General features: G+C 31.8%; 1 protein-coding gene across 9 annotated transcripts in view; it reads left to right on the top strand.

Annotated features, from left to right (window-relative positions):
- The window catches only part of LOC108362082 (uncharacterized), a 16,898-nt gene extending 3,548 nt beyond the window's left edge, over positions 1-13,350 (top strand). For all 9 annotated transcript variants that reach the window (XM_017614928.1, XM_017614922.1, XM_017614924.1 and 6 more), the window contains 4 exons: positions 5,207-5,489; positions 5,563-5,894; positions 7,665-7,744; positions 12,253-13,350. In XM_017614928.1, coding sequence (XP_017470417.1) covers positions 5,207-5,489; positions 5,563-5,894; positions 7,665-7,744; positions 12,253-12,625 — 1,068 coding nt within the window. In that variant the 3' untranslated portion in view covers positions 12,626-13,350. The remainder of the gene's footprint in view (positions 1-5,206; positions 5,490-5,562; positions 5,895-7,664; positions 7,745-12,252) is intronic.
- Positions 13,351-14,872: the final 1,522 nt, after the last annotated feature.

Genomic DNA, 14,872 nt, shown 5'->3' with positions numbered 1-14,872 from the left:
TTTTTTCCTCTCGGTATTTTTAAATGAGTTTTGGTAGGTTTTCGTTTTATATTTAAAAATAACAATAGATATTTTTACTAAATAAATATTAAAATAATGTTTTATATAAAAAGAAGAGGCGAAATTCAATATATAAATTTTCCCATATTTTAAGCTTAGCTTCCAGCTCTAAACAAAAATTACAATAAATATTTTTCATTACTTCTGTCGATTGAAAAAGTATTTTGCCGTTGCTGTACATTTTCTTGAAAAAATCTGTATGTACATAAATATAAGAGCACTTGTTTTGAGAGGTGCTAACGGATTTGAGGAATTTTGATAGAAAATTTATTTTACATTTCTTGAGCGTGTTTTTGTGTGCGTTTTTTTGTTTTTATTGAGAGCTGCAAAATATGCTTTACACTCAGACGTGACATTATCGCAATTGGTGTTACGGCACTTTATAAAAATTTACAAAACCCCAAGGAAAAAAATTGGCTCTTTGTCCCTATATATGGAGGGACATAACCCAAATTAAAAATTGGGATTACTTCATGTCAAATGCGCTTGTATTCACTCGTCTTCTAAAACTTGCCGGTTTGTGTATGTAAATAAATCAGTAAAAATATTGTGATCGTGGAGCTGGTAAAGTTTCCGGAATTCCGGGATTGAATGCCCTAATACAGTGGTTGCCACTGGCGACCCACCGTCCCCATCGTAATAACTCCACGGTCCATCGGTCCATGGTGGAGTAAAAAACCTAAATTTGTATCACATCCCTTCCTTATGTACCTATATATAATTTACTATCAAATATTGCAAATATATATACGATAGACTGGCTCCTAAAAGTGAATTTCCAATCGCCCGGCAAGAAAAAGTTTCCTTTTAGCCCTTATGCTTCCAATACAAAATTTGGTGGCGAACGGATAAAATTTAGTGGCCACGCACAGCCGGGAGAGTATGGAAGTGCGTGAAATATAGGAAAAATGGATTGTTTTATTCCCAATCACAGAAATCGAGACGTTTCCAATTAGTTTACTATAATGCCCGATTTTCATTGATATTTCCTATTCGGAAAGCTATCAAAGTCCAAAATCAGTTAAAAATTGAGAAAGTTGTAGAAATAATATTAGGAAAACAAATTCAGATAGTTTGGACATAATTAAACCGTGCGACAAAAACCAAAAAAAAATCAAAACACACGATGTGCTAACTTTGGGCCAAATATAGTAAAACTGCGTTTTTAGTTTTTCACTCTGACGTCAGGCTTTTTTTTTCAACGGACTTTGAAATTTTAAAGATATGATTAATTCAAAAAATTATTTTAAAAAATCAGTGAAAATGCGTTTTTAATAAATTTTATCTTTTTAAGTTAATAAAGCTTGCAGGACGAAATTCGATGATGAGGTCGTATATTAGTCTTCAAACAATAATTAAAAAAAAAAATTTTGCAAATTTTCAAGGATATTTAAGGACAAAATTTGTAAAGGACATTTTCCATACCCATTCGTCCTTATGCACCAAAGAATTTATTGTGTTATAATTCTACAGAATTTTTTATTTTATATGATACTCTTATTGTTGCCCTACAATGCACTGAATTTTTTAAAAAATAATTTTTTGAAATAATCATACTTTTTAAATTTCAAAGTCGCTAAAGAAAACCTAAGATCATGGTTTTACTAAAATTTACCCATAGTCTCGCAAATATATTCATTTTTTAGTCTGAAAAATTTACTATCGCACGGTGTTATTGTTATTGCAAATAAAGGTGTAGCTGTTATTTGAATTAAAGTCTTTTTACCCTTTTACTAGCATCATAATTTTAAATAAACAGATGGTGAAATGAAGTATTTTGTCACAAAATCCAATCTTTTCCCATTTTCAACTTCAATTAAATTATATTCCATCCTTCTATCATATTTTACTTGCGCATAATTGCTGAAATTATTATGACAGTGATAAATAAAAGTATGTAATCACATACATATCTATGCTATTATGCTGATAATTATCTGCCAATGTAAATATTAATTCAAAAACTTTGTTGTTGAATATAAGTACGAGCATTATATTTCAGAATGAAAAATTACACAGAAGTAGACACAACGCCAAAGTATGACAGAAATTCGTTCCTTAGCTGACGTAGTGCAATCATAATCGTGGCAAATATATTTGAATCGCTTTGTACTTCCCTTTTGCTGGATAAAAGACTTATTGCCCGGGGGAATGAAATAATGTTTAGTAGTTGACAAGGCTGAAAAAAATTGAGTCATCTCATTTATTAAGAGTATGAATCATGCCTCGTTTTCGTATGTACTTGTTTCCGCTAATCAGATTTTTATCTCTAATTAAACGCTGCAAAATTTCACAGAAGTTATATGAAATGTATAATACCTCTGTTATTATCTATTTGTTTACTTTTTGCTTACACATTTAATGTTTACATTGTTATCAAAAGAAGCGAAATGACTTACTATTTACCTAATACTATTAATTCAAGTACATAGTACCGGTACGCCATGCCATGCTTCGATAAGTAAAATATTTACATTTTTTATTTGTCGGATACTTAAAATAGAAGAGCATAGTTTTAATTTAAACAAATACTCCACCAGTTATAAACAAGTTTGGGGATTATTGAGCTTTTAGCCTTGAATGTTGAAAAAATTGATTAAACCTAAAAAAGATGGGCATGCCAGTATAAAGTACTGAGGCTGTAAGGATTAATTGCACTTTTCTTTCATATCCCCTATCAGAAGCAGAGCCTTTGCCTGCGTAATAAGCTCCTTTGGCCGCCTCATTTCCAGCTGTGCCAGAAGAAGCTTGCAATTGTTGAGGTCTTATTTTTCGTTCAAAGTTCGTTGAGCGTAAATGAGGCACATCTGTAAAAGAATGTCAATGGCGCCCCCATTCGCTCCTTACCCTTCTCGCCAATTTGTTATTCCTGCATTTGCAGTATGTCTACAAGTTCTTCTATGGCAGTCACTTTTCGATTTTTATGTAGATTTCATGGTAGTAGACCCACCACCAACCCTTCCATCTATTTCCGATCCATCCGTGAAAAAGTCGGAGATCCCTGACCTAGAGAGGAAGCTGACTTTGCCATACACTACTAATAGCAATGAGGGCAGCTCCTATAAGGTCCAAGTATATACTTGACCCAAGGCGAATACCTCCAATCTAGGGAAGAGTTGCGTTTGGAATCCCCTATTTCTAAGTAAATTAAAACAGTCTGTCTTGCTGAGATTGAAAAAGAAACATTTTTGTTTGTACCTTAAAAAAGAAAAATATATATACATATGTACATATATATATTTAATCACATTTGATTTTTGGATTTTTTTTTTTCTTTTCATTATTTTTTACTTAATTTACTTTTAATTTTTAAAAATAAAAATAGTTTTTTAATCACATTTAATTTTTTATAAATTTTATTATTTTTTCTTTTTTCATTTTAGTTTTTTAATTTAGTTTTAATTTTTAAATTTTATTGTTCAAAAAATGTTTTTCTTAAGTTTCATTTAATCCTTAGGAACTTATTTTCCTTTTTTAGTTTAATCATTTTTTAATTTGATTTTCTTTAAAATTTTTAGACTTAGTTTTGAAAAGAAAAAAATATTTAGTTTTTCACATTTTATTTTTTGAAACTTATTCTATTTACATATTTATTTAATTTAATTTTCTTTTTAATTTTTAATTCAATTCTTTTATAAAGAAAACTGTGTCTATTTTATTTTATTAAATTTTCTTGAAAACTTATTGCTAAAGGACAAATAGAAGGCCTGCTCGTTAGCAGATCGTTTAATTAGTCTTTCGAAAGACAGAAAAGAGTTTTCAAAAGATAGCTTCCAGCATTGAATTGAACAATTACGTTGAGTTGAAAGACAGTTGCCAGATTTGCGCTGTAAGTCTCATCCAGATTGTTCCTTTATCAAACTATTTAGATGCCACTAAGAGAACTTGACGATAGCATTGAACCGCACGTATATAACTATTTCATTTATTTATATTTGTCTTAAACCTTTCTCACTTGAAACCCATACTAAAATATTTGATTTAAATTTTTAATTAAATTGATTTTATGTTTATGAAAACCTGACAACTCTCTTCAAAAATATTTTTGACCTTTTTTTTGACTCCCACATTTTTGTAATATTTCATCTAACTTAACAAATATTTGCTTTTAACTTATGAAAAAGTGGAAATCCTCTTCATAAAAATATCCTGTATGTTTATCCAAGTCATAGCCTATAAGGGAGCCAAATTTCATTTAGATACATCCAGCCGTGTTGGCATGACAGAGCAACAAACATATACACCCATTAACTCACAAACTTTCACATTTATAATATTAGTAGGTTTGATTAAAACGGTTTTAAATATCAAAACGGGTGGCAACTCTCTTCAAAAATATTTTGGAAAGAAAGCTTTCGTTTAGCCTTTTAATTAAATTGTATTTGAATTTCTTAACGGGTGGCAACCCTATTTAAAAATGTTTAGCAACATATTTGTCCTTAACCTTTCCCATTTGGTGCCCATACTAAAATATTTGATTTAAATCGTTAATTAAATTGATTTTATGTTTATAAAAAGGTGGCAACACTCTTAAAAAATAATAAGATAAATGGTTTTTAAACTTCTCTTGTTTAGACACCTACATAGTGGTAACAATTTATCTAACTTTGATAAACAGTTGGTTTTAACTTTTGAAAAAAGTGGCAACCCCCTTCAAAAAATATCCTATATGTTAATCAAGGTCATCATAGCCTATATGTATGCCAAATTTCATTAAAATACCTCCAGCCATTTTACCATGAAAGAGCTACAAACAAACACACCCACTCACAAACTTTCACATTTATAATATTAGTAGGATAAAAAATTACTGGCGTACGATTCGATCCCACGACCTCGCTTAATCCGCATTACTGCCATCTGTCAGGGTACAATTTAGATGAGATCAACTTTGCCGTTAATGCAGATACACGCTGCCGTCTGTCTATGCTATGAGTTAAGTCTAAAGCTAATATACGTACATACATAGTTTGTAGCATAAATTTAGGTCCTAGCTTGGGTCTTAATTTCTAGCCCATGCCATGGCAGCTGCCTAAAAAGGAGCGACATTCATTTTTTATAAACCTAAGACAACACAAAGTTAGGCCCGTTATGCACGATTTTCTCAACTTAAATACATACGTTCTCACATGTCCTCTCTTTACAGTTTCAGTCACTAATATGGATTGGCCTCACAATTATGGGAATTTTGGCATACACCTGCAATATGCCGGTTAATCCGATATTTTCATTTGGATCGGTAATACAATATGCCTTTTACACGCTATACTTCAAAGGCGACTGCATACCTGCCGACTATCAACAATTCGATACAACGATTATCAAATCAGTTGAGACTATACTAACACCAGAAGATGTGCTGATTTGGGATTGTGTTTACCTAGGCGTGGCGGTGTGTTGGTTCATTACATCGCTGTTGCTGTTGATATGTAAGTGCCTATCTAACATTAACAGTTCACCATAATACAATTAAAATATAAATATGTATGTATGTTATTTCAGTTGTGAGAAAAGACAACGTCAAGTCTAGTGGTCACGTCGTAAGTGCCTGGCTCGTAACAATTTTCTGCATCAACTTGATGGATCTAGGCTTGGGCATAATATTTGGCATTGATTATAGTAAATTCAATCTTGCCGCTTATAATTACAATTTGTCTACGATAAATGCGGGGGAAGTTAATGCACAAGCAGCTCAGTTAGTGGCTGCGGCAGTAGCTGCTGTATCTTTGATGATTATCTCACTAAAAGGATTCGTATTATGGCTTATCAATTTCGGTTTAATGTGTTATCTGCTAGCGCTTGTAATGCCCATGGCCACCGATCGAGACAGCAATGTGAGTATGACTAGAAATATATGTATGTATGTAAATAAAACCGTTTTTCGAAACACTACTAGAGTTCACTCTTTGGTGCGAAAATGCGAACGGCAAAAATTAGCGTTTGTTTTGTTGCTTTGCTGTGCGTTTGTGCGAAACGACGCCAAAGGGTGCCATATGTTTGTTGCAAAAATTGACGAAATTCGCACTTTCGCTCAAACGCAAACAGTTTCGCATCAAAGAGTGAACTCTAGTATTGTATTGCTGTTAGTGATGGCATGCCGCCACCGTCCTTTTAACTTATCGATTTCATCGTTACTAGGTACTCTGTAACCCTTTGTTGGATGCGATAAAAATTAATTCTTGTCCAATACTTTTTTATTTAGTTAACTTTTTAAGAGACTTGTACTTTGACCACAAAATATTTATGTATATCGCGTGATAACACTATGAACATGAACTATAAACGTCTTGCCATTTTTAAAATTATTAGTGACGTCATTTGTTAAGAATTTTTTTTTATGAAAACATTTTGGTAATTACTAACAATTAAGCGGTTGCCTATCTGAAAGAAGTATGAACAAAGGAAAAGACAAAAACAAAACTTTGATAAAACATTTGTTAAATGATAAATATTTACATTTTTCGTAGACATATTTATTTGCACTATATTTGTACATACCCGCTTACTACATATATTCATTAAAGTACCTCACAAAAAAAAAATAATAATAATAATGCGGTTTTTCCACTGGAATCATAAAATGTATTAAGATTTCCGCTAAAATATTTCGGAAAAAATGTTAGGAAAAAATATTTTTTACAAGTAATTTTATTTATTTTGGCGGTAATTTGAAATCGGTCCAGCTTGTGTAAATTGTTATATTTTTCTGAAATATTTTGGCGGAAGTCGTAAAATATACATATCTATCAGATTTCATAATTCCCATGGTATATCAGTACCGACTTTTTTTGTATGGAGAGTGATGCACCATAGTATGCATGCATACATATCGTCGTTTAAAGTACAAAACCGCGTAATTGACATTTGTTGCCAAACATTGGATATGCTCACACAAGCTCTTGGCTCAATCCTAATCCATTCGTCCTGAAATATATTGCTTTATAAAGAAGAGAACTATTTTGAATTTTGAGATTTTTACTCTCTAGAAAATAATTTATGCTCACATAGACGATTTTGCATTTTGTTGATACGCGGTTTTGTAATTTAAACGACGATTTGTACTATGTATGTACATACAGTTGAATAGCTATGTATGTGTACATACATATGTACTTAACTACCTAAAAATATTTTGTTTCCAAATACCCGCCGTCTACGTGGTGTACTTTCTTCGATCGTTTGCACAAATGATTAAGACCTTAACTTTGGCGCAAATTAATTAGCGATAAATTTTTTTTATTATCACGTATTTTCGACAGCTCATCGATAACAATGGAGACGGGTGAATTTGTATTTTTTGATTCTTCTATTTTTTATTCATTAAGAAATTTGTTTTATCTACATACATACACATATTTGAAGAAATGATTAACTCATATGATTTTATTCCTACGCCTCAAATTTACTTGTTCATTGTTTTGCAAATGTAGTGCGATTTACATGTTTTATGTTTAGTTTAATTTGATATCATTTCTAAACTATTCTACTTTATTTATTTTATTTTGATAATTTCTTATTTCAATTAAATTTTATTTTAAAAATAATTGATTTCATTTAAAATTCATGACAACTTTATTAATGCACTTTATTTTAATCACTTACAGGATACCTTATTCATGCCGCGCAAGGCTTCGGATGACACACTCAACGACCGTCCACCCATCAATGCTTATGAGGAGCAAACGTAAGTACATACATATCTTTATTTCATCCGTTTCCTTTTTCGCAATTCAACATTTTTCCACGCGTAATAGCGTGATCCTCATATCCTTTACCTAACCTAACCCAAAGTGAGAGAGATCTAGAACGACCATTTCATTAAAATAAAAGTCCCGAATAAAACAAATATGGCTATGTTATTAAAGATGTTATAAGAATAGGTAAAACTAGTGAACACGCATGACGTTAAAACGCGAAAATTAAGTTTAACTTTTTAAACAGGATGAAACACTATTCAAAACGCCAACAAATTTTCCATAAGTTTCATTTCACTTTTCAAAGAGGGGACAACTCTGTCCAAAATAATTTCAAACTAGTACCTTCTTAAACCTCTTTTTTCTGGCACCCATATGGTGATACCTTATTCGCTTACCTAATTCTTTTAATTAAAATTGAATTAGATTTTTTAAACATGTGGCAACCCTACCACACGTAGCTGAGGTATAAAGCCTTTTCAAAACCACTTCGGTTGATACCCATATTGTACCAACTTATTTAACTTTTTTAATAATTTGAGCTTAATTTCTTAACAGGTGGCAACTCCTTTCGAAAAATTAAAACCTTGCTGCAACTCTACAGTCTAAGCCCTTTAAATTGATACCACTTTTGAAAATCGAACAAACGGTGCAGATTATAATGGCACTGATTAGTAAATAATTAGAGTTTAATTGTTTAACAGGTGGCAACTCTTTTCGAAAAAGCTCATCTACAGCCCAAGCCCTTTATTTTGACACCTCATTTTTGTAAATCGGACGAACGGTGCAGATCTGATGACCTGGACAAAAAATCCCTTCGCATATTATATTTGTATATAGAATAGACAGATGGGTCGATTTCCATTGAAAGTAGTAAAATATCTTCAAAAAAATCCACAAAAAAGGAATACGCATTGAAAATTGTTACCGAGACTTTATGACTACACATTTACCATTATTTAAAAAATATTAATTTAATACTGAATAAATAATTTCCAGTAAATGCCAGGGGCGGGTGTGGTTTTCATAGGCACGATTCTTTTTCTACCTTCATATGTATATACATATCCGTTACTCTAATATGGAAATGGCCTATCTAACATTTTTGTTTTTTTTTTCACATAGTAGTTCTAAAACTTTATAAAAACTAAAGTTCTTCAGCTGCGATTTTTAATTAAAAATTTTTTGTAAATACAGAAACGAGTTTTTTGCTATAGCAGTTTATTTTAGATTGAAGTAAGTATTTCGTGAGTAATCTACTGACTTTTGGACAGAGCTGAATTTCGAATGAAAATTAGGTAAGGGCTTTCTATATCAGGGACCGTAAGAAACAGTTACTTTTTTTCAACAGCTAAACTTGGCCAGATACTTTTAAGTCGAAAATAAAAGTCTTTCCGGATAATAATCAAACCGCTTATCCAAATTAAACAAATTTGGTATCAACTGAAAGAGAACTCAAATAGCTTTAAAACTGAAATATTTAAACGAGGAAAGCCAGATATTGAAAAATATTAAAAAAAAATCATTTTACTTACCACAGAACAAACCTTGAGTCAGGTATATGCATTTATTTTGTATTAAATTAAAAAAAAAAATAAATATATATAAATAGAAGTGGTAACCATCGATCGTTATTTCTGTTTAAAAGCTATTTAAGTCCTCTTTCATTTGGTATCAAATTTGTTTAATTTGGTTAAGCGGTTTGTTTACAATCTGGAAAGACCTTTATTTCGAACTCAAAAAATACCTGGCCAAGTTTAACTGTGGGAAAAAAATAACTGCAATTCACGGTCCCTGTTCTATATTAAGGTAACGATATGTACATACATATATGCGTATGTAAGTACAGTACTTACTGTAGGTACACGCCGTGTGAGCGACTTTTGCCATACTTGTAATTTTTTAATAGTCCGGTCAATTTAGACATTCGCGGTTACGAAAACTCCCACCCAGCTGAAAATTGGTAGGTTTGTTCAAAACACCAGCATAAATGAAATCTAAAAAGTCCTCATCGATCCGATACCTGGAAAAAAAGTTACTCGTTAGTTTAGACAAAAATCAGTTCCAAAAAAAATCAAGTTACTGATGAAGAAAATCGATGGATAAATACGAAATATGAGTGGTCAAATGAAAATGCGCAAAGATTTTTTGTATGAAATACGAGCAGTAAAGCGTGTTACTCATACGCCACGTACACCCGAACTTCCAACTTTTTGAATCGTTATATCTCGGAAACGGTGGCTCTTAGGACAAAAAGTATTTAGACATTTGTTATAGCTAGTTATCTGATATACAATTTTTGTCTAAACTTACCGTTTTGCTGAAAATCGTGAAAACCTCGTCTTTGTGACCTTTGACCCCGAGTAACTTTTTTCCAGGTATCGGATCGATGAGGACTTTCTTGATTTCATTTATGATGGTGTTTTGAACAATCCTACCAATTTTCAGCTGGGGGGAATTTTTGTAACTTCACTCGTATTTTTGGTCTAATTTGATAAGTCGCATTTTTCGATTAAACTAAAAAAATATTGTTGGCATAAATTAGAAGAAAAAATCAGGTTTTAGGAAAAAGGGTTTAGTTGCCGTCGAAGAATATAAAACCAAGCAGCTAAATTCATTGTCAAAAATCCATTTCGGCAGTCTTTGCGTTTTCAACAAAAAATAAATAAAAATAAAAACAGATTGCGTTGTTGTTTGTTCTCTCAATAAAAGTATTCTTCAAAAAGAAAACGGCTTAAATGTCAACCAAAGAAACCATTTACATTTTCACCGAAGCACAAAGCTCAGGGTATACAGAATTCAATCGCGAAAGCGCTTTTTTAAATTAAAAATTTAATAATTTACAAATTTTAATAAATTTTGTTTTTATCCAATAATATTATGAATGTGATATTTTTTGAAGAGAGTTGCCACCTTTTTCAAGCGAAACGGGTTACAAAACTATTTATTTCGAAAATATTTTTTAAAGGGATCGCCTCCTGTTAAAAAAGTTTAAGTCAACTAATAAGCTAAATACGATATCGCAACAATGTGATCGTCAAGCGAAAGTGATTTATTTCAAAAATGTTATTTTAGAGGGTTGCCACCTATTCAAAAAGTTAAATTCAATTTAAATAAGAAGTTAAAGGAAAAAGGAAAGAGATTTCAGTAAACTTTATTTCGAAAACATTTTAAAGGTGGTTGCCACATGTTTAAAAATCAAAATCATCAAAATCAATTTAGTTAACAAGTTAAGGTTTTAAGAAACATTTTTGGTGAACATTGCCACCAGTCTAGAAATTTAAAGTCACCTGCTTAAAAAGTTCAATTCTACTTTCAATTATAAGTTCAACGAGATTTCACAATATTGATGCCGAATGAACGAGACTTAAAAAAGCTTTGTTACGAAAATATTTTTAATAGAATGGTAACCTATTTAAAAAATTTAATTAAATTTCATTATTAATTAAATGAAGTATTAAATTATTTTGAAAACATTTTAAAGAGGGTTTCCACCTGTTTGAAAGTCAAATAACAGTTCTTCACAAATTATGTCAAAAGATGTTTAAGAATTCTTTATTTCGAAAATATTGAAAAAAGGGATGCCACCCCTTTAAAAGGTTTTCATCAATATGGGTGTCAAACGGAGCAGGTTGGAAAAAGGTTTGTTTCGAAAATATTTTTAAGAGGGCTTCCACAAACTAAACATGATTAAGAAGACTTTAGTACGAAGAGGGTGTCACCTGTTTAAGAAATCAAATTCAATTTAAATGAACACGAATTTGAACGTAATATTAGATACAGTGGTTAGAGCATCTGAAATCTTATTTATTTTTTATGAATTTATTTATATAACTGGAATGTGTAACTATTTGAATCAGTAAATACATTTCACTGTGAGGAAGTATTAAACTTATAGTCAGTTTCACGAAAGCAATTTAAGTGAAAAATTATTTTTTTACTTGATTTTAATATGGAAACTGCCTGAAAAAAATTATTTTTCACTGAAATTACTTTAGTGAAACCGTGCATCCCTCAGGCAAATGTGGTGCCACATACAGTTATGCCAAATTTAGTCAGAACGAATAGTTGCTTTCTTGTAAATAATGACGAAATTCGGTTTTTTCTACAAAATTCGATTTGATCCGAATTTTAGCACCACAGATTTCGATTTTAAAAATTCGCCATTTTGGAGCTAAAATTCGATTAGAATTCGAATCTCGAATTTACCCATCCCTATTGCTAACTAGCTTAGAATTTGTTATTGTTGATGCCAATAAGTGCTAAATACTTGGCTGTCTGAAATAATGTATCGTTTGTATGCTCCTTCAAAGGTTCTTTTCAATGCCTTGAAGGCCATCTCAATCTCAAGCTCTACTATTTGAGCATTTCGACATTTATGTCGATTCACGGGACTTTCCGTAGGTTCATCCGACGATTTTTAATATATTTTTTTTTATATAAACTAAGTTATATATAGTTTACTTATATCTACCACTTTTTGTTCATGCTCTTACAGCATCACCACAAAAGTGTATGCGAATGATGCCTTTGTGCCGGACAATCCTTCGATCGTTACCGTTGAATTGAATGAGGAAGCTTTGGCGCGAGCCGCACGCATGTCTACTGATATTACCGAAATGGGTGCACGCTTCCGTAATATAGACTCCTTCCAGCAGTATCCACCACCGCGATTCAACAACAACAACAACAACAACAACACTGCAAATAATAATAATCTCATCAAGCAAGTATCGATTAGAGAGAATGGCATTCCTACATCTCCTACAACTCCAGGAGTGATGTCACCTTTCCCAGCGCCCGACTACACTCCACCGATGTCGCGTTCAAATAACGTTGCTATGCGCAATGATGCGGGGCGTTACCAGTGATTGCGTGTGCATCCAATTAAATTAATTTATAAGTGCCATTGTTAGCTTCATTCCTTAAGTTTTAAAAACGCACACATACATATTTATACATACTTAATAAATACAAATATCCATTGCGTGCTGCCCAGCGTTCACTTGAAGTTGAACGCCGCCATTGCAACTCGCTCTCTAAATCTGCTTATCTCTCTTATCATCCACGCAAACTCGGTCACAACTTCTACAATACCTACATATTTATTTACTTCTGCTCTATATACAACTTTTCTTTTTAGCAAATCATTAATGCACAACAATTAATTCTATTTTTAGCATTTATTAATTGTATATGTATTTTTCTTCATACAATTGCATGTGAATAATAAATATGCATTACTGTAAATACAATTAAAACAGTCAGATTATATATCGTGGAGATTTAAAAAAGTAGTGATCAATTTTACAGGGTTAGCCACTTCTTGTTTTCGTACATATTTTGTCAGTCTCCTGCTTTATTGGCACTTCAACCGCCTAATTTTGGCCGCGTCCAAAACAGCACGCCAGTCGTTTCTTTTCTACCAATTGACGCCAAAGGGAAATTCCAAGTCCTTCTCCACCTGGTCTTTCCAGGGCCTTCATCTGTTACAGGAAAAATGATCCCGTACTCCAAATTCCTCCAAAAATCCTGCAAATGAAAGCGATTTTTGGAGAGTTGTGTAGAGAATGAAGTTGCTAGATTTTACCCGAACTTTTTCTTCTGTCAAGTGTCAAGCGTTCACGGGTTNTACAGGAAAAATGTTTTTTTTTGTTCCCGGTTTTTTTTTTTGTTACTCACTTCTTACTCTCATTTCAGAGAGTAATTTTGCTGTTTGACATTTTTACAGGATTTTACACGAAAAGTATTGGATCAGAGCTAATATTGATCTATGTTATTTGAATTTTCGAAATATTTTAGACGAAGTTATACCGCTCATTTACTAAAAGACGATCATCAATCAAAAAACGGTATTTTTCAAGAGACGCGTTTAAAGTTTGCAATTTTCTTAAAAAAATACAAAAAAAAAGCTGGGACCGAAAATAATCGATCATCGATTCAAATCATTAGAAATATCTTTTTTTTTAATTTTCCAAACAAGAATGATCGATCATATTTAATCGCTGTTTTGTGAGTTTTATTATTTTTTTTTCGATCAAAAATAATCATTAATACCTTTTGTGATTTTTACTTTTTCAACAGGTCAATTGCTCAAAAATATCGTTTTTTGACTGATTCGTTGAATAAATAGTGCTACTCATAAAAAGTCTTCAATTATTATTTTTTACTTAATTGTAAAACTTTGTACACGTAATAATCGGCATTCACTACTCCATGCCATGCACATCTCTAAAATATTCATCTAAAGTTTAGATTCTAAACTGATCTTGGACGTGCCATTGTCAACATGAAAGGTATGTGTGTATTTTAGTTTGTTTTGTTTTTTTTGTAAACAAATGCAATTTAAAAATTTCCACAGTTGTTGTTTTATATGTATGTACATATGCACTGCCATGACATGGCAATACTCATAGACCAGCTGATAAGACCGATTCAGTCATTGACGGCGGCCCCCTGCAAAGAGGAGATAGTTTTGCGATTTTCAATTTGATCATTATGAGATTATGACCAAGTTGTTCGTTATCAAGATAGGTCACACGTTTATATGTAAGTTTGTATGTACTATTTGTAGTAGTTCTTTCCCACACAGTGAAAAATATGTCTTATAAAATTTAAAGGCGGATTCGTCGTTTCGTTCAGAACTAAAACGTTCAATCCGCCTTAAAAGAAGAACGACGAAAAAAACTAAGAAAATTCCGTAGAAATTTCGCATTGTGTTTTCGTTTCTATAACACTGCCTTCTCCCTAGCTTTTGTTTAAAGAGGACAATAAAGGATCATCTTTTGGTAGAATGGAAAACTGTTATCGTAACTATGGGTAAATTATAGTAAAACTGCGTTTTTTTTAAAAGGACTTTGAAATTAAAAAATATGATTATTTCAAAAAATTATTTAAAAAATTCAGTGTAATGTAGTATAACAATAAGGGTATCATTACGGTAACCATTCGTACCGCTTTTGGCGGGACAGTAGAAAAAATATAACCCTATTTTTTATTTGAAATCAAAAAATAATTAGAGGTCGCTCAAAGCGTTTAAAGTTTTCCATGTATTTGATAAGGGGAAAATCAACTTTTCGTAGATATGGTATGGAATTCTTGAAAATCAATATTTTTCG

The sequence above is a fragment of the Rhagoletis zephyria genome, unplaced genomic scaffold (assembly GCF_001687245.7).
Source record: "Rhagoletis zephyria isolate East Lansing unplaced genomic scaffold, Rhagoletis_zephyria_1.1 Rzeph_scaffold_00926, whole genome shotgun sequence".
NCBI classification, from domain to species: Eukaryota; Metazoa; Arthropoda; class Insecta; order Diptera; family Tephritidae; genus Rhagoletis; species Rhagoletis zephyria.
Note: the sequence above shows the minus strand (reverse complement) of the source record. Positions and strands in the feature narration are given on the sequence as shown.